The 21,092-nt window shown below is 49.7% G+C and overlaps 1 protein-coding gene across 1 annotated transcript; it reads right to left on the reverse strand.

Moving 5' to 3' along the window:
- Positions 1-1,555: 1,555 nt before the first annotated feature.
- On the reverse strand, positions 1,556-7,588 carry LOC109425368 (uncharacterized). Its single transcript, XM_062854115.1, has one exon. The coding sequence runs from the start codon at positions 7,586-7,588 to the stop codon at positions 1,556-1,558; it is 6,033 nt and encodes a 2,010-aa protein (XP_062710099.1).
- Positions 7,589-21,092: the final 13,504 nt, after the last annotated feature.

Below are 21,092 nucleotides of genomic sequence, written 5' to 3' on the forward strand. Positions count from 1 at the left end.
GGTCGGCCACACTCTACGCAGGGGCGGAAACGAAATCAGCAAACAAGCGTTAGACTGGAACCCTGCAGGATATCGTAGCAGAGGCAGACCCAGAGGCTCATGGAGGCGCAACCTCAACAACGAAATCAAGCAAGCCGACAGAAATTTGACCTGGCCACCGGTCAAGGCGATGGCTGGAAATCGCCCAGAATGAAAATCTTTTAACTCGGCCCTCTGCACCACCGTGGATGCCCAGAACTGAAAGTAAGAAGGTATGTTTGTAAGTATAGGCACTTAATTTAAACAAACTAATTCCTTCTCTACGGGGTCTACAGGTTATCAGTTGAAGATAGGACTCCAACTGACTGGTCTGACAGACCAGACTGATTGGTAACAATAACATGAAACCGGTCTTGCTCTCACGGCGGGGTTACAACCCTTCGCATATGATACGACCGTAGGTATCACTATCATCCTTTTGTATCCGGGATGACACCCTCTGATCCACAGCCACTGGTGGTCTTCAGCCGATTACAGCAGCGCCCTATAATGTAATACCCGACCGATGCTGATGGAATGCCGTAACCGCACGCATTGATTAGGCCCCTATCACCTTCGGTGCTGCGTGCGTGCGCCGTCGCCAAAGAAATGTAACCATAACGAAACGGCTTATCTCCATATGCGTTCATAATATCATCGTTTCCTCATTAAAATTAACCTCGTGAGGCCTACTGTTGGGAATTTGCCAACATATAATAGCACGAGGGGGTGTTTCCAAATAAATAATACCACAAACAACCGAAGGTATGGGATTTACGTTTAAAGTGGATATTATTATATTCCTGCAATTGGTTAGATGCATGTTTTCAATTAGCTTCATATCTTAATCTTAGAGCGTGTTTAATTAGTGTTTAGATAAATGTTTAATTAGTATTTTGTCCCTTGTAACTTACGTTTAGTCCCGCTGTGCAAATGTTCGTGGGTGATCAGGTTCACAAAGGTCGATTGTGTCTGTGTCTACAGTCTTGGTCGTTCTAGTTACAAGTCCTCCGTACTATATCTTATCCGTACTAAAACAATTTTGTCATGTAGTATTTCATTAGGATTTTACAATTAGTATTTTACCTTTGCATGTAGGTTTTTAGTTTTAAGATATAATCTAGGTTAGAACAAACTCCAGCTCATTGGGTTCTATGAATACTGTAGGAAAATTCACTTTTCACTTAATTTCATCGTTATTCAATCACATACAAATGTTACCTGGATGTATTCGCACTATAGTTATAGGGTTTAGAGAAAAATAGCGAAATAGTAGCCAAATTTTAGTTTTACTAGAGATTAGAATCCGTAACTTGTTGCACGTGAAATTGTTTTCTCCTATGCTTGACTTTAATTATTGTCCTACTTACAATGCCTCACCTCATGACGTTTGACCAACGTCCCCAGGAGCAAAGGTGGGGTAACATACCTGCGTGAGCTAGTGTGTGTATGGGTGCAGATGTTAGATAGGACGGTGCGTATCTACGCTAGAGGCGTAGTAAACACTCCCCCCGGGTACGCCGATGCTCAATTCGGCTTACAATTCGTCGCGCCGTACATCCAATACGGCCAGCTTAGCTACAGGACGCTCGAAGATCCCTGCTATAGTCTGCACGGTTGCTGACCTGATCCGGTTGTCCTTCTGGCTCACGTTGGTAGCGATGATCTTCCCTTTGGGCCAGCAGTTGCGGGGCAGCTTCGGATCAACGATGACTACTACGTCCCCTATCGTTATTGGCTTCGTGTCGGTGAACCACTTCGTTCTACGAGTGATTTCCGGCAAGTATTCGGTCAACCAACGCTTCCAGAATTGATTGGCTAGTTGTTGAGAAAGCTTCCAGGTCCGCCGTAGGGCTGCTCCACTGTCGTCTATGGTACATAGTGGTTTTGTACCATCGGATGATCCTAGGAGGAAGTGGTTTGGAGTAAGTGCGGGCGCTGCTTCATCGTCGACCGGTACATGGGTTAGGGGCCGGGAGTTGACGGTGTTTTCAATTTCGGCCAGAAGGTTGCGAAGCACTTCGTCGTTAGGCCTATGTGGTGGACGGATTGCCATAAGGTTCCGCTTTACGACACCTATGAGGCGTTCCCAGCTGCCCCCCATGTGTGGCGCCGCTGGTGGATTGAACTTCCAGGTCGTTTCGGTTCCGCCAAACTCCTTCATCACCTCGTTCTGGTTGATAACAACTGCCACGTTCTGAAGTTCACGGCTCGCACCTATGAAGCAGGTCCCGCGATCGCTGTAGATCGTCTTCGGTGTACCACGGCGTGCTACAAAGTTGCGGAGTCCCATGATGCATGAGTCGGTACTTAACGTATGCACCACTTCGATGTGAATCGCGCGTGTGGTTAGGCACGTGATCAACATTCCCCATCGTTTTTCTACTCGGCGGCCCACGACGACTTCCATTGGCCCGAAGTAGTCGACGCCAATATTGGTGAAGGGTCGAGCAAAGGCATCAAGTCGCTCTGGAGGCAGTTCAGCCATCATTGGAGGTTGCGGAACGGAACGATTGTTTTTGCAGTGTTGGCAATTGTGGCGTACCTTCGCGTAGGTCGCTCGAAGCCGAGGAATGCAATACCTCTGGCGGAGTTCATTTATTGCGGTTTCATGGTTCTGGTGGTTATATTTGTTGTGGTAATGTGCGATAATGAGTTTGGTGGTGTGGTGGTCACGTGGAAGGATGATCGGATTTTTGGAGTCTTCGATGGCTTGGGCACAGGCAGAAATTCTTCCTCGCATCCGCATCAACCCATGGTCGTCCAGCCATGGGGTTAGTTTGAAGAGAGAGCTAGTCCTGGGGATGGATTTTGACGGGTGCTGAAGAGTAGCTGTTTCCTCCGGGTAGGCTTCGTGTTGTGCTTGTCTGATTACGTAGCGCTCAGCAAGCTGGAGTTCCTCTGTGGATGGAGGACCACGAAGGATAGGTTTCCGTTGCTTCTTTAATCGGCAGTTTGCAGGGAAACGATGAACTAGTGTGGCTACCTTTAGCATCCGTTTCCAGCTGGATACGTTGATCGCAGGGTCCGGCAAGGTAAAGTGAGTTAGCAGACGTGGACGAAGTTCGGTATCTGTCTTGTTACCCTTCACTGATTGGCACGGCCACGCTTCTTCTGGCAGCCGCAAAAAGTCCGGGCCGATGAACCACCTCGACTCTGGAGTCATGTCTGGAAATTTCTCCCATTTCGTTGCGTCGTCTGCCACATTGAGCTTTGTCGGGACCCAGCGCCATTGGTACTGCTCTGTAGTTTCCAGGATTTCGCTGACTCGGCAGGCAACGAAAGGTGTATAGCGACGGTGGTCCGAATACAGCCAGCAGATGACGTCTCTGGAATCCGAATGGTAGAACCGCTTGCTAACGTTGAAGGTCAGGGAATCCAGAACTGTTTGGGAAAGTCTTGTGCCAATAACCGCTGCCATGAGCTCGAGCCTCGGAATCGAGTGATACCGCAGAGGAGCTACTCTTGTTTTGGCGGCTACTAGACAGCACCAGACGACTTCATTCCGAACGAATCTCAGGAAGCATGCAGCAGCCATGCCGTTTTCGCTCGCATCAACGAAGGTGTGAAGCTGAACGTCGTCGTATGCAGGATTTATGTGGGGACGGAAACATCGTTGTATTTGGACATGCTCAACTTGGGGCAGGACCTGCAGCCAATTACGCCACTTGGTGAAGGCGTTGTCGTCGATTCGATCGTCCCACTGGATGCCGCTTCGCCAGATTTCTTGCAACAGGATCTTGAGAAACATTAGAAAGGGCGCGATGAGCCCAAGGGGGTCGAATATCGTCATAAGGACTCGGAGGACTTCCCGTTTCGTAGGTTGACGGAGACCTTCCCACAAGTCTTGGTCATAGCGGTCCCAACCGACTTTGTAGGTGAAAACGTCGGTAGCTGTACACCACCACATCCCAAGCACCTTTTCGGCCGTCATTTCTGGCGAGAGGTCCAAACTCTTCTCCTCGGCGTTACTGCTGCGAAGAGCTTCTAATACACGTTGCGAATTACTGGTCCAATTTCGGATTTCGAAACCACCCTGCGAGTGCACGAACCTTACATCCTCCGCGAGTTTGATAGCTTCCTCTTCGGTTTCGACGCTCACGAGCATATCGTCAACGTAATGCTGCTTTTCGATGACCTCCACAGCTGCTGGGTATTCCTCGTCGTAGCGTTTAGCGTTCAGGTTCATTGCGTACTGGGCGCTACTAGGGGAGCAGCAAGCACCAAACGTCATGACGCACATGACGTATACAGCAAGTTTCCCATCCTCGTCTCGCCAATAGAACCGCTGGGACTGTTGGTCTTCCTTTCGAATGGAAACCTGGTGAAACATCTCGCGTATGTCACCTGTCAGCGCTATGGGATGTTCACGGAAGCGAATCAGCACGGTGAACAGTGAGGAGAGATTATCAGGACCTTTCAACAGTGCGGAGTTCAACGATACTCCGAAAACTTTGGCCGCTGCATCCCAGACTATTCTGACCTTCCCTGGTTTGTTTGGGTTGGTTACCGGGAACACTGGAAGATACCAAACACGTTGGAATTCCTGTTGCAGCTCGTCATCGGATAGCTTTCGAATGTAGCCTTTGGTCAGGTGATCCGCCATCTTTTCTTTCAACGTTTTGGCAAGCCTTTCGTCCTTGTTCATGCGTTTTTCGAGGCACTGGAAACGTCGTTGAGCCATTCCTTGACTATCTGGTAGACGAATGGTTTCATGACGCCACAGCAGACCGGTTTCGTAGCGTTCACCCGTGAATTTGGTCAGCGACTGGAGAAGAGACTGTGCGCGCTGATCATCAACGGAAAGAAGCGTTTTGTTCGGTTTCATGATCCCCAAGCTATCTAGCGCGAAGTAGTCTTTGATAACCTGGTGTAAATCCTCGTCTACCTTGTGGTGGTCCTCGCAGGATCCGATGTGGTAGACAGAGTGCACTGGACTGGTTGCAGGCTCTGAGACTTCTCCGCCACACACTGTCCAGCCTAGACGGGTTTTAATGGCGACAGGGTCATTTGGCTTACCTTCGCGGCACTTTAGAGCGAGACTAAGATGTTGGTTTTTGAGTCCAATTAGAATCCGTGGTCGAACACTGCTGTACGACTCGATTGGAAGTCTTTGCAGGTGTGGGTACAACGTTGACAGTTCGTCGATGTTCAGGGTCTGGTACGGCAAAAGAAGCTCGTTCACTGTGCGTGCACCGCTGATGGCGAAACTTCGAGCCCCACTGTGTACGCCGGCTACCTCCAGTTCAACGATCTTGGACTTCACTTCCTGCCGTTCAGTGCCACCTGTCCAGTGTAGACAAAGTGATCGTACTTCTCCATCCAGCTCTAGTTCGTCGGCTAGGTCTTCATCCAACAGAGTAAGATCGGAGCCATCGTCGAGGAAGGCGTGTGTACGGATTGATCTACGTTTACCGTGTAGCACTACCGGAAGGTAGCGAAACAGTACGTCGCTTGATTTGGTTTGGTGCGTGTGGCAACCGTGTGTTGTTGAGCTAGAGCCGGCCTTTGCGGATTCGGTAGTTTCCGCTGCTGGAGACACTACCGTTGAAGTAGATGGCGCCGCCGGAATAGCTGACGATTGCTGCTTCTGATCATTGTGAAGCAACGCATGGTGCTTGAACTGGCATCCATTCTTACCGCAGGACTTGGCTTGGCACAATCCATTGTGGCGGCAAAGACAACGGCGGCAAAGCGCGAACTCTCGTACTACACCCCAACGTGAATCTCGAGAAAATTCGAGGAAGCGCTTGCACTTGTCAACCGTCTTACAAGTTCCCTTGCAAACGATGCATTCACTCCCTACACTGTGTTGTTTTCCACTTGAGGGGTACGATGACCGAGGTGTTGCCGAAGAACTTTCAGAATGTGCGTTCACGAAAGCATTTCCTTTCTTCGCACTACGACTTTCGTTCCGAAGTTGTCTTGTATTCGTGATGTTCGGAATCGTGACAGCGCTTGCCGCTTCAGCGAGAGCATACATCCAGGTACTGAACGCAGCTAAGTTGACTCCTGGCAAGGATATCCTGTACTGTGCCCAGTTCAGCTTGATTGTTGGAGGTAACTTGCTCACAAGCTGATGTAGGAGGGTAGTGTTGTACAAGTATTCATCCAGGCCGCAGGCGTCGACGGTCGCGCAAAAGTTCTCCACATTGACGGCGAAGTCCACTAGAGTTTCTAACTTGTCTTCTCTTATTGGTGGCAGGGAGTTGATTTTCTCAATGAGCGTGTGCACGATGGCTTCCGGCTGACCAAACATCATTTTCAGGGTCTTCAGCACACCGGGAACGTTTGAAGGATGTACTAGACGGCTCTTCACTGCTTCGAAGGCTCGTCCTTTAAGGCTTTTCTGCAGTCGAAAGATGTTCTCTTCGTTCGTGAAGCCGCACATTGCCGTGGTGTTGTTGAACGTCGCTATGAATAATGGCCAATCCTCGGGGTTGCCGGAAAACTGGGGCAGATCCTTGGAAACAGCCTGCCGCGCCGCTAACTGCTTCTTGGTTAACGGACAGCAATCTTCTTCACGTTCTGTAACACGGTTGACGAAATGTGGGACTTCTCGGTGCACGCTGCGTTGTTCTTCAACAAATGACCTACATCTTAGGTTGCCCGGGGAGTCGGCGCCAAGATCAAAAGGTTCGTGTTGGGCTGACCGCTGATCTCCCAGCTGCGAGCGGTGACTCGATTGCGCTCGGGGACGCCATTCGCTTACAGCATCCGACACGCTGTTAACATCAGATCCTCTCTCACTAACCATCTCCTCCAGCAGCCTATACTTCTCCTCCAGGTAGGCTTGTTCTTGCTCCAGCTTCTTCGCGTTCAGGATCCTCTCCTCTTCGAGCTTCTGCAGCTTCAGCTTGGCAAGAGATTGCGAGGATCTGCTAGATGCTCGACTGGATGCGTGAGATATCACAGACTTTGCCTTTTCGAAGCTGGTCGATGGTTTTTCGCCAGTTTCCTTTGGTAGCGCCTGGTTGCTAACTCGTGCCAACGACTTGTTGTTCTTCTTCGTCGGATGCTTGTCGATCTCCTTTGATTGCAGTAAGTTGGCTCCTTTCAGCTGCTTCTGGTCCGCAGGTGGTTGCTCGGATGTATGGGATCTTCCTTTCGACGCCGCCTTCTTCTCGTTCCTCTTACTTTCCGCCTGTCCTCCAACCTTGCTAGCTTTCGACGTTTTGGGAGTTAACGGGTCATCTTGCTCTTGAAGAGGTGGAAGGTTCAGCTTGTCGCTATCGAATTCTGCAGCATGCTTCTTTTTGGCGCCACCGTCACACGGGTTCACCAGCCACTCCGGAACCTGCTCCGCATTTGCGCAATCCTTGCAACTCCAGGGATCGTTCTCGATGGCTTGGGTAACTCCCACGCAGGAGAAGTGGAACCACTTCAGACATCTGTCACACCTCACCATTTCATCCGAATCATCCGTACGGCAAACTCTGCACGACCGACCAGGAAAGGACGCCTCTGGTTCCACTGTTTCGTCGGTGACCACCACTTTCACACCACCAATTGCACCACTATCACTACCGCCGGCATTACTGCCTTTATTTGACCGACCGCGACTCGACATGACCGTATTTGACCGTGTTCACTCGTCAGTAAACGAATATAATAAATTGTTGGGAATTTGCCAACATATAATAGCACGAGGGGGTGTTTCCAAATAAATAATACCACAAACAACCGAAGGTATGGGATTTACGTTTAAAGTGGATATTATTATATTCCTGCAATTGGTTAGATGCATGTTTTCAATTAGCTTCATATCTTAATCTTAGAGCGTGTTTAATTAGTGTTTAGATAAATGTTTAATTAGTATTTTGTCCCTTGTAACTTACGTTTAGTCCCGCTGTGCAAATGTTCGTGGGTGATCAGGTTCACAAAGGTCGATTGTGTCTGTGTCTACAGTCTTGGTCGTTCTAGTTACAAGTCCTCCGTACTATATCTTATCCGTACTAAAACAATTTTGTCATGTAGTATTTCATTAGGATTTTACAATTAGTATTTTACCTTTGCATGTAGGTTTTTAGTTTTAAGATATAATCTAGGTTAGAACAAACTCCAGCTCATTGGGTTCTATGAATACTGTAGGAAAATTCACTTTTCACTTAATTTCATCGTTATTCAATCACATACAAATGTTACCTGGATGTATTCGCACTATAGTTATAGGGTTTAGAGAAAAATAGCGAAATAGTAGCCAAATTTTAGTTTTACTAGAGATTAGAATCCGTAACTTGTTGCACGTGAAATTGTTTTCTCCTATGCTTGACTTTAATTATTGTCCTACTTACAATGCCTCACCTCATGACGTTTGACCAACGTCCCCAGGAGCAAAGGTGGGGTAACATACCTGCGTGAGCTAGTGTGTGTATGGGTGCAGATGTTAGATAGGACGGTGCGTATCTACGCTAGAGGCGTAGTAAACACCTACCATCACACCTTTTCCAGGAAGAAGACCGTCGAACCGCTGGGCTCTGGGCGAACCAGTCAGTCAGTCAGTCAGTCAGGTGAAGATCGATCCCATATGTAACAGCTCACGCACTTTCCCAAGACCTACAGCCCTTTATTCCCATCAGCAGAGCGACGACGACGACGACGACGACGTCGACAAAGATCTTCAAACAGACATACCTACCTATTACCTACATATAAACAAACAGATCTCAGGCCGTTTTTGCTTTCTTTCCATCGTGGCGGTGTGGTGGCGGCGGCGCACCCGCGTTGATGTAAGATCGAAGCAGCGATTATGAAATCGGACACAAACGAACGCATAATGTGTTGTGCGAGGTGACCGGAGACGACGACGAGACGGCGAGTGAAAAGAAAAGAGGTGCGTTCAGGTCCATCTCGCATAATATCAGCTTGGAAGTTGGGAGAGTCGGGCGGCAGCAGTCAGAGACTGGGTCCCGGGGTCCGTTTTTGCCGAATGTAGGTAGCGGAGGATCGGTGTAAAATGCGCTTGTTGGACCAAATTGGACTAATCAATGGAGAATTCCTGGAGGATTCCCTCTCGGAATCCTGGAGAATTTCCTCGTGGAATTCAGAAGGATTCCCTCAAAGAAATCTGGATGGTTCATCGAATCTTGGAGGATTCCGAATCCTGGAGGATTCTAAATCCTGGAGGATTCCGCATCCTGGAGGATTCCAAATCCTGGAGGGTTTCCTTGTGGTATTCTTGAGGATAACCTAGCGAGTTATCGGAGAATTTGTTCATGAAATCCTAGAGGATTCCCTGGCGGAATCCTGGAGGATTCCCTGGCGGAATCCTAGAGGATTCCCTGGCGGAATCCTGGAGGATTCCCTGGCGGAATCCTGGAGGATTCCCTGGCGGAATCCTGGAGGATTCCCTGGCGGAATCCTGGAGGATTCCCTGGCGGAATCCTGCAGGATTCTCTGGCGGAATCCTGGAGGATTCCCTGGCGGAATCCTGGAGGATTCCCTGGCGGATTCCCTGGCGGAATCCTGGAGGATTCCCTAGCGGAATCCTGGAGGATTCCCTGGCGGAATCCTGGAGAATTCCCTGGCGGAATCCCGGAGGATTCCCTGGCGGAATCCCGGAGGATTCCCTGGCGGAATCCCGGAGAATTCCCTGGCGGAATCCCGGAGAATTCCCTGGCGGAATCCTGGAGGATTCCCTGGCGGAATCCTGGAGGATTCCCTGGCGGAATCCTGGAGGATTCCCTGGCGGAATCCTGGAGGATTCCCTGGCGGAATCCTGGAGGATTCCCTGGCGGAATCCTGGAGGATTCCCTGGCGGGATCCTGGAGGATTCCCTGGCGGGATCCTGGAGGATTCCCTGGCGGGATCCTGGAGGATTCCCTGGCGGGATCCTGGAGGATTCCCTGGCGGGATCCTGGAGGATTCCCTGACGGAATCCTGGAGGATTCCCTGGCGGAATCCTGGAGGATTCCCTGGCGGAATCCTGGAGGATTCCCTGGCGGAATCCTGGAGGATTCCCTGGCGGAATCCTGGAGGATTCCCTGGCGGAATCCTGGAGGATTCCCTGGCGGAATCCTGGAGGATTCCCTGGCGGAATCCTGGAGGATTCCCTGGCGGAATCCTGGAGGATTCCCTGGCGGAATCCTGGAGGATTCCCTGGCGGAATCCTGGAGGATTCCCTGGCGGAATCCTGGAGGATTCCCTGGCGGAATCCTGGAGGATTCCCTGGCGGAATCCTGGAGGATTCCCTGGCGGAATCCTGGAGGATTCCCTGGCGGAATCCTGGAGGATTCCCTGGCGGAATCCTGGAGGATTCCCTGGCGGAATCCTGGAGGATTCCCTGGCGGAATCCTGGAGGATTCCCTGGCGGAATCCTGGAGGATTCCCTGGCGGAATCCTGGAGGATTCCCTGGCGGAATCCTGGAGGATTCCCTGGCGGAATCCCGAAGGATTTCTTGGCGGATTCCCGAAGGATTTCTTGGCGGAATCTCGAAGGATTCCTTGGCGGAATACCGAAGAATTCCTTGGCGGAATACCGAAGGATTCCTTGGCGGAATCCCTAAGGATTCCTTGGCGTAATCCCGAAGGATTTCTTGGCGGAATCCCGAAGGATTTCTTGGCGGAATCTCGAAGGATTCCTTGGCGGAATCCCGAAGGATTCCTTGGCGGAATCCCGAAGGATTCCTTGGCGGAATCCCGAAGGATTCCTTGGCGGAATCCCGAAGGATTCCTTGGCGGAATCCCGAAGGATTCCTTGGCGGAATCCCGAAGGATTCCTTGGCGGAATCCCGAAGGATTCCCTCGCGGAATCCCGAAGGATTCCCTCGCGGAATCCCGAAGGATTCCCTCGCGGAATCCCGAAGGATTCCCTCGCGGAATCCCGAAGGATTCCCTCACGGAATCCCGAAGGATTCCCTCGCGGAATCCCGAAGGATTCCCTCGCGGAATCCCGAAGGATTCCCTCACGGAATCCCGAAGGATTCCCTCGCGGAGTCCCGAAGGATTCCTTGACGGAATCCCGAAGGATTGCTTGACGGAATCCCGAAGGATTGCTTGACGGAATCCCGAAGGATTGCTTGACGGAATCCCGAAGGATTGCTTGACGGAATCCCGAAGGATTGCTTGACGGAATCCCGGAGGATTCCTTGGCGGAATCCCGAAGGATTCCTTGGCGGAATCCCGAAGGATTCCTTGGCGGAATCCCGAAGGATTCCTTGGCGGAATCCTGAAGGATTCCTTGGCGGAATCCCGAAGGATTCCTTGGCGGAATCCCGAAGGATTCCTTGGCGGAATCCCGAAGGATTCCTTGGCGGAATCCCGAAGGATTCCTTGGCGGAATCCCGAAGGATTCCTTGGCGGAATCCCGAAGGATTCCTTGGCGGAATCCCGAAGGATTCCTTGGCGGAATCCCGAAGGATTCCTTGGCGGAATCCCGAAGGATTCCTTGGCGGAATCCCGAAGGATTCCTTGGCGGAATCCCGAAGGATTCCTTGGCGGAATCCCGAAGGATTCCTTGGCGGAATCCCGAAGGATTCCTTGGCGGAATCCCGAAGGATTCCTTGGCGGAATCCCGAAGGATTCCTTGGCGGAATCCCGAAGGATTCCTTGGCGGAATCCCGAAGGATTCCTTGGCGGAATCCCGAAGGATTCCTTGGCGGAATCCCGAAGGATTCCTTGGCGGAATCCCGAAGGATTCCTTGGCGGAATCCCGAAGGATTCCTTGGCGGAATCCCGAAGGATTCCTTGGCGGAATCCCGAAGGATTCCTTGGCGGAATCCCGAAGGATTCCTTGGCGGAATCCCGAAGGATTCCTTGGCGGAATCCCGAAGGATTCCTTGGCGGAATCCCGAAGGATTCCTTGGCGGAATCCCGAAGGATTCCTTGGCGGAATCCCGAAGGATTCCTTGGCGGAATCCCGAAGGATTCCTTGGCGGAATCCCGAAGGATTCCTTGGCGGAATCCCGAAGGATTCCTTGGCGGAATCCCGAAGGATTCCTTGGCGGAATCCCGAAGGATTCCTTGGCGGAATCCCGAAGGATTCCTTGGCGGAATCCCGAAGGATTCCTTGGCGGAATCCCGAAGGATTCCTTGGCGGAATCCCGAAGGATTCCTTGGCGGAATCCCGAAGGATTCCTTGGCGGAATCCCGAAGGATTCCTTGGCGGAATCCCGAAGGATTCCTTGGCGGAATCCTGAAGGATTCCTTGGCGGAATCCCGAAGGATTCCTTGGCGGAATCCCGAAGGATTCCTTGGCGGAATCCCGAAGGATTCCTTGGCGGAATCCCGAAGGATTCCTTGGCGGAATCCCGAAGGATTCCTTGGCGGAATCCCGAAGGATTCCTTGGCGGAATCCCGAAGGATTCCTTGGCGGAATCCCGAAGGATTCCTTGGCGGAATCCCGAAGGATTCCTTGGCGGAATCCCGAAGGATTCCTTGGCGGAATCCCGAAGGATTCCTTGGCGGAATCCCGAAGGATTCCTTGGCGGAATCCCGAAGGATTCCTTGGCGGAATCCCGAAGGATTCCTTGGCGGAATCCCGAAGGATTCCTTGGCGGAATCCCGAAGGATTCCTTGGCGGAATCCCGAAGGATTCCTTGGCGGAATCCCGAAGGATTCCTTGGCGGAATCCCGAAGGATTCCTTGGCGGAATCCCGAAGGATTCCTTGGCGGAATCCCGAAGGATTCCTTGGCGGAATCCCGAAGGATTCCTTGGCGGAATCCCGAAGGATTCCTTGGCGGAATGCCGAAGGATTCCTTGGCGGAATGCCGAAGGAATCCTCGGCGGAATCCCGAAGGATTCCTTGGTGGAATCCCGAAGTATTCCTTGGCGGAATCCCGAAGGATTCCTTGGCGGAATCCCGAAGGATTGCTTGGCGGAATCCCTAAGGATTCCTTGGCGGAATACCGAAGGATTCCTTGCCGGAATACCGAAGGATTCCTTGGCGGAATCCCTAAGGATTCCTTGGCGGAATCCCGAAGGATTTCTTTGCGGAATCCCGAAGGATTTCTTGGCGGATTCCCGAAGGATTTCTTGGCGGAATCTCGAAGGATTCCTTGGCGGAATACCGAAGAATTCCTTGGCGGAATACCGAAGGATTCCTTGGCGGAATCCCTAAGGATTCCTTGGCGGAATCCCGAAGGATTCCTTGGCGGAATCCCGAAGGATTCCTTGGCGGAATCCCGAAGGATTCCTTGGCGGAATCCCGAAGGATTCCTTGGCGGAATCCCGAAGGATTCCTTGGCGGAATCCCGAAGGATTCCTTGGCGGAATCTCGAAGGATTCCTTGGCGGAATCCCGAAGGATTCCTTGGCGGAATCCCGAAGGATTCCCTCGTGGAATCCCGAAGGATTCCCTCGCGGAATCCCGAAGGATTCCCTCGCGGAATCCCGAAGGATTCCCTCGCGGAATCCCGAAGGATTCCCTCGCGGAATCCCGAAGGATTCCCTCGCGGAATCCCGAAGGATTCCCTCGCGGAATCCCGAAGGATTCCCTCGCGGAATCCCGAAGGATTCCCTCGCGGAATCCCGAAGGATTCCCTCGCGGAATCCCGAAGGATTCCCTCGCGGAATCCCGAAGGATTCCCTCGCGGAATCCCGAAGGATTCCCTCGCGGAATCCCGAAGGATTCCCTCGCGGAATCCCGAAGGATTCCCTCGCGGAATCCCGAAGGATTCCCTCGCGGAATCCCGAAGGATTCCCTCGCGGAATCCCGAAGGATTCCCTCGCGGAATCCCGAAGGATTCCCTCGCGGAATCCCGAAGGATTCCCTCGCGGAATCCCGAAGGATTCCCTCGCGGAATCCCGAAGGATTCCCTCGCGGAATCCCGAAGGATTCCCTCGCGGAATCCCGAAGGATTCCCTCGCGGAATCCCGAAGGATTCCCTCGCGGAATCCCGAAGGATTCCCTCGCGGAATCCCGAAGGATTCCCTCGCGGAATCCCGAAGGATTTCCTCGCGGAATCCCGAAGGATTCCCTCGCGGAATCCCGAAGGATTCCCTCACGGAATCCCGAAGGATTCCCTCGCGGAATCTAGAAGGATTCCTTCGAGTAGTCCCGAAGGATTCCCTCGCGGAGTCCCGAAGGATTCCTTGACGGAATCCCGAAGGATTGCTTGACGGAATCCCGAAGGATTGCTTGACGGAATCCCGGAGGATTCCTTGGCGGAATCCTGATGGATTACCTCATGGAATCCTGCTTTTGGTATTCTTACAGATTTGCTTCTGGAACCCCGGAGCTTCTGAAATTGTAGAGGATTGCCATTGATTTCTTTGTTGTTATTAGAGGAACTTCAGAACGTTTTATGCTATCTATTTTTCCTCAAGAGACGCATTGCACTCCGATCTCCTCAATCTTCATTATTATCACATATCTCCATTCGGTCACCATCGTCGTCAACCAACGAAATCGAAAGTGAAAACCGGTCGCCCATCGTCTTCTTCGATCGTCGTCATCATCACATCTGCATCCTATTCAGCAATCAGAGAATGGAGCAGAGAGAGAGAGGGAGAGGCGGCACACCACGCCTTGCGGGATTTGGGAAATGTGCGCACGACGACAACGAGGGGTAAGACAATGCCCCTGGGCAAACGGGGGTGACACTTTGGGACCGCAATTTTGAGGTGCGGTGGATCAATGTGGATGTTTGTGGAAAATCGGTTGTCTCATTTCACTTTCGGTGATTCTGTTGAGCCTGGCTTCAGGTGTGTTTGGCTGGGGAGATCATTGCGGATTATATGTATTGGCAGATTTTTGCGGTTTGACAGCTGTCATGCTGCTCGGCAGTTGACAAGTGTCAAACGTGGTCATGTACTGGTGCTTTCAACCAAAGAAAGCCTTCCGTCTTTGTCACCTTACACCACATTACTTCCCTCTGACCTCTATCGTTGCTGCGTCTTCGCTAGCCGCGCCCTAGGCCAGGTGCCTTCACCCCTTTCACCCAGTCCGTTGATCTGTTTTGAACCTATGTTCGCCCGTTCATCCGCGCCAACAACCGATCGACAGTCTGGCGCGGCCTTTACGTAATTAACGTAAGATCGTGATCGGAACTCTCTCGATGCGCGATCACGCTGCTCATAGGGATTCCGTGTGCGGCCTTTTACTCTCTTCGTCGTCTTCTCGCACTTCTTTCCTGTCCCCCGAAATTTCAACCTGCCACACGTCCACCGGGTATACCCGCTGCCTCCAGTGAGCAACAAGAGGGTGTGCGCGATCATCAACAACCGCAATCGAGTAGAGACCGAAAACGAAGACAACGACAACGGTAAAATGGATTTTTTGGAAGTGAGAGTAATTTGCATAGCCGCCACGGTCATCTCAGAGGCGCTGCACGGCAGTTTGTGGAATGTCATCGACTGTGGGGTGACACCGAGAGAAATGAGTTGGCAAATGATCATCTTATAGTCACAATTTGAATTTTGTTACTGTTGCATTGGCCAACTCTTTTGATCAAATCCGTTACAAAACCTCAATAAAGCCAGAAGTACTTCATGCGAATCGCAGTTGTCAAATCAGCACATTTCCCACAGTGCACGCTGACCAGGATCGAAATTTCTCCGTAGATCACGTTCACTCACGCAAGATCATCCGCGTGGCGGCGTGGCGGTGAGGTTCAAGAAGAGGGCGGTGGGTGATCGTGAGTACTCAGTTAGTCACCCCCAGGGTGAAAGACGTTTGATGATCGAGGTCGTTCCATTCCATCATAGCAAGGTACGTATGCGCATATCTTCGATGGTTGTTGGTCGCAGTGTTTTGAAATATCTGTCGACGACATCACAAGATGATGGTCGTCTCCCTGTGTCGAATGATTATGTGATCGATTATGAATAATATTTCATCGTCGCGTCCCATTCACTATGGTGTATGGTGAAATGTTGGGAAAGACTTTCAAGTTTTTCGGCACGGAATTCATCTGTATTATGCGACGTATGATTGATTAGGCCGTAGACTGTGTTCCAGTGTTCATGGGATGGTTACATATGTTGAGAGAGTGGGCGAAACTCCAAACTATGGTATTTTTACGCAGGTGGTAAGCTTCTTTATACTATTGACGTGATGGCGGATACTTTGAAATCTACGCAGGAATCCAAGGCGAGATTCTCTACCAACAATTGGTCTCGATTGCCTGATTAACGTCAGGACGGGACACTGTCGTCAAGGCTTTCATTGTATGTAATTGAAAGTTTTACTTATCTTGGGAAAACAATACTTCCAAGCTCCACAAATTTCCGATAATTTCCAAACGGAGCCTAATGGCTATTTAAGAGGTTAAAGTATGCTCACGATTGACTTCAGGCTACATAATGTTCCGAGAAGCATCTAAAGTAGCTTTCAAGCCTTCAGATCCACATGTATCACTCAACAAGCTACAATGTACACTCAACAAGCTCGTAGAGAATTTAGGGTGTCGATGTGAGGGCTCTTCTAGCGAAGGCAACTCTGACGGTGAGGATCCTAGATGAGATCACTGAGAACGTTCGGGGACATAGGTGACCTTGGTACAGCTACCTGTGGCGGACGCAAATAGGTCCGTTAAACTAGAGAAGCTTAATGGGGGCTGGTCAGCATGCCAACAGACCTTGCATGAGCCACCGAAGGTTTGTTTAAGGTGTCTAGAACCAGGACACAAGTCATGGGACTGTAAAGGCCCTGACAGCAGCAAGCAGTGCAGGCGATGCGGCGCCGAAGGCCATAAGGCACAAGAGTGCACGAGTCTACCCACGTGTTTGATTTGTTCCGGGAAATCCGTGAACAACAGGCACCCAACGAGTGGACCAAGGTCCGTCCAGGAGTTGGTGTCTACTACCTATGAGAGCTTCGTGGTTTCCACAGTAAACGGGGTATTCTTCTGTAGCTGCAACACCTGCCTACGAGCTAGGCGGCGGATGCAGCGAGCACAATCTGAGGAAGAGTGAAACGAACGGCGGGCCGTGATCGCCGCTGCAAAAGCCGCGCTGAAGACCGAGATAAAGGGCTTACTTTGAGGGTCTTTGTCAGAGTGCCAATGCGAATTCATGGGGTGATACCTACAGGATGGTGGGGGTCAAGACAAGAGCTGTAATGACTCCTACAGAGCAATCTCCAGAGATTTTGGAGGGGATCATCGAGGGGCTTTTTTCCGCGTCATGATCCTAATCCTTGGCCTCCTTTCATAGGACAGCTGGGGACTGAGGCTGGCGATGAGGAGAGGACCACCGATGTGGAACTTGCGGCGATAGCAAAGTCCCTTAGCGTAGGTACGGGTCCAGGTCCAGACGGAGTTCCGAACCTGGCCATAAAAGTAGCTATTGCAGAGGCTCCCGAGTGTTCAGGTCTGCTATGCAGAAATGCCTGAACGAGGGAGTTTTCACGAAGGTTTGGAAGCGGCAGAGCCTGGTTCTATTGCCAAAGGCGAGGAAACCACCCGGAGACCCGTCGACATATAGACCAATATGCTTGATCGATACGATGGGGAATAAGGTGCTCGAAAAGATCATCCTCAATAGAATGTTGAGGCACACCGAGGTACACCCTCGGTGTGCCTCAACATTCTATTGAGGATGATCTTTTCGAGCATCTTATTCCCCATTTACACAATAATGGTCTTTCGAGCAGCCCGTTCGGCTTCCGGAAGGGGAGATCGACCGTAGATGCTATTCGCCTCCAAACGTCATCACCCCACCGCAAAATCGCTAGCGTAGAACGATCGACGCGCCACAATTTTTCGAATGTTGGAGAGCACAGGTACCCTTTTCGCGGTGTTGCTTCACCGTAAACAACACCGCGAAAAAAGGTACCTACACCCACCACTATTCGAAAGCTGGTGGCGCGTCGATCGTTGCAGTTTATCGTTTGACAGTCAATTCTGTCGGTTACAAAAACCAACGAGAATGCGGTCCTGCGTTAGAGAAGGGGGATTCACTACTGTGCAGTAGTGCCGCTAGATGTAAGAAACGCTTCAATAGCGTAAGTTGTCCGGCTATTGCCAATGCGCTACTGCGTCTGGATATACCCAAGTACCTCTACAAGATTCTCGGAAGTTACTTCGAGAATCGAGTACTAGTTTACGACACGGAGGTGGCTCGGAAGTGCTTTCACATAACCTCATGAGTCCCGCAAGGTCCATCCTGGGTCCGGTGTTATGGAATGTCATGTACGACGAGGTGTTGAGGTTAAAGATCCCGGTGGGTGTGTAGATCTGACGCCCTTACGCTGGAGGTCTACGGTAAATCGATCGAAGAAGTGGAATTGACTACTGCTCACACGATCGCGGTTGTGGAGGCCAGGAAACTGGAATTGGCTCACGAAAAAACTGAGGTGGTGGTTGCGAATAACCGAAAGTCGAAGTAGCAAGCGGTGATCAGTGTGACGCTTCTTCTTCTGTCGATCGATCGTAACTTCCTCCGGACTTGCTTCACTTGCGACGAGCCTTCTCGTCGGCCGCTTTTCCTCATACAGGTGTGGCATCAACATTTCGCAGTGCCTCGTCGAAAACGCTGGTCCCCACTTGAACGCAAGATCGCTCCCAAGACTCTCTCCTTCGACATCTACAAGATGCCACGGTTCAAATGCACCGGTGTCGCCGGCTTCGCTTATTCTAGGCTCTCTGCAGAGCTTAGCTCAACGCTTTGCCATTTCGGATTTCGAACCAGCCTATTTTGTTGAGGAACCTCCCGGGTAGAGGCTAATGGCAAACAAAGGACAAAATAATAACTGGTTTTGCCATCATATCTCGTTTTGCCATTCTTCTGTTATTATGAAAAACTTAAAATGGCAAATCAATAGCAAAATATACAATCATAGCAAATCTTGTCATTGATATGTTATTCATGAATAATGCTAAATAACACATCAATAACAAAAATTACTATCATGGTAAAACTTGCAATTTAGCACCTTTTATAATGAATTGTATAAAATATCAAAACAATAACATAATTTACATTCCTTGTTAAATTTGCCATTATTTTGATATTGTGAGAAACTATTTATAAACATTAGGCACCATAACATTTATAAACATTAGGCACATACTCTTAATATACCATTAACTATTACATTGTATATTTCAAGCATAACTGTTCAATTCGACGTATCTCGCAAAAGTAATCAAATCCGGATTCTCAGCTGTGTGTTTGATTCGCAATGGATTCTATTTGATGCACATCAATTTATGTTAATTTAGAACTCAAACAATTAAAGAGTATAATTTGTAACGACGTATCTATCTTTTTCGACGCAACGGTGGCTACGTTCATCAAAGTGAATTTGATTTTTAAATTCGTTTCGTTTTGAGTTCTTAATTTCCACAAAATAAAACTGTTTTTACATTGATTGATGAACTTAAATTTTATTGAAGAAAAAAAAAAGAAATAGCTCATTTTACCTTTCTTCTGCTACTTTGAAATAATAACTGAATTTACCATAATTTTAAAATTGAATTTGAACAACTAAACCTACACGGTAAAAATTCTGCACGATGATACGAAGGGATTGGCACTACTTGCCTATCAATTCGTTATCATTTGAATATCACTAGGAAAGGAACATCCTATGCCTCTTCAGTTGTAATGGAACATCGCTTCAATTCGCTATTGACAATGTTTTGATTTAAAAACAAAAATAAAAAAAATAGTTTGTGCCACACCCAGGTTTGAAAGCAGGACCTTCACCGTTTCAATCTTCAGTCTTACCACTACTCTAATTCACAACTGTTAGAAAGCTGTTAATCGAAGCGAAACACTTTCTACCATCTGTCATCTATATTTACATTCATATCTAAAGCAGTCATTCTCAAATCAAGAACTTTTCACTTCAGATCTTATAGCTTTGTGCAGTAGTGTAAATCGAAGTGATTTTCAGTTGATTTATCCGGTGTGTTTGTTTTGGTTCTCAAGTCAACACTGACAGCATTACGAATCTAAAGGAAAAAGCATTTGTGATCATGTTGCTTGGGAAGTTGAATAGTTAAGGGATTTTTCCCTTGATTCGAGCGTGCAGAATTTTTACCGTGTACCATTGTTTTGATCGCCACAGAAACAGCTAAATTTGTTCTTATTATGTTATCAATAACTCAAGAATGTCATATTTTGTTATTCACCGATAACAGTTAATTTGGGTCTTATTCTGTTATCAATATCTCAATAATAACTTATTTTGTTCTTCAATTTAATCCGCATGCTTTACCATTACTTTGTTATTACAATGGCAAAATAAGTTATTTTTAAGTTTTTCTGCTACCAAAATTTTGTTATTATTTTTGTTATTTTAACTCTTATTTCAAACAAACAAATAACACATTTTGCCATTCAAACATTCTGTTTTAATGATAAAATTTGCCATTCTTTTGCCATTAGGCTCTACCCGGGAGCTGTCTTTCTACGTTCAGAACCAGAACCGCCATGTTCGTGGCGGTTCTTCCGGGTCTGTCCGGATGAGGAAGCGAGGTAATTTCTTGTCCTCGGGCCTTCGACAGCAATCCGGACAGCAACTCGGGATCTTCGGGAATCCTCCACTCTCGACGTGTACCCCGTCCACCGGATGGTCTATGGCTCTTGTACTCCGACCGCTCCCAGACGGTCAGCGAGCTTTTTTTCCACCAGCGTGACGGAAGCACCTTCGTCTAAGTATGCCAGGACTGAAACCGTTTTTCCGCCGTAGTGCAGCTTCACCGGAACGATTCGGAACAACACCGTGCAGTTGGTCTGGATGTGTGCACTCATCGAAATCGCCGATGTTACAACGGATTTTAAACTTGCACATCGAGCACGGTTTCACCTTCCTCTTATCGCTAGCGTTGTCGGACGAGCTGCTGGCTTCGCAGTAACAGTTCATCCTCATTCGGCCTCTTCTTTCCGGATTAGGAAACTGCTTCGGACGACGGCGGTAGAATGAACTCCACGAACTCCACGTCAACGTTGGATTCGCAGGCGTTTGCAACGTCGGTAATGGACACACTCACGCTTTCCCCGATCCGGCAGCATGGCGACCAACGACTTCATCAGCTGCCAGCGGGTTGACGAGGTGTTGTCGAAGATCCGCTGCCTCCAGATGACCGCAGAGTTGCTCCACCGTGTTTCCGAATGGAACAAAACTCCTCAGATTGTCCGGCCTCGGGGGTTCCAGCCGGTTCACCTTGTCGAGCAGGCTTTGGAGT

Source organism: Aedes albopictus, chromosome 1 (genome assembly GCF_035046485.1).
Source record: "Aedes albopictus strain Foshan chromosome 1, AalbF5, whole genome shotgun sequence".
NCBI lineage: Eukaryota > Metazoa > Arthropoda > Insecta > Diptera > Culicidae > Aedes > Aedes albopictus.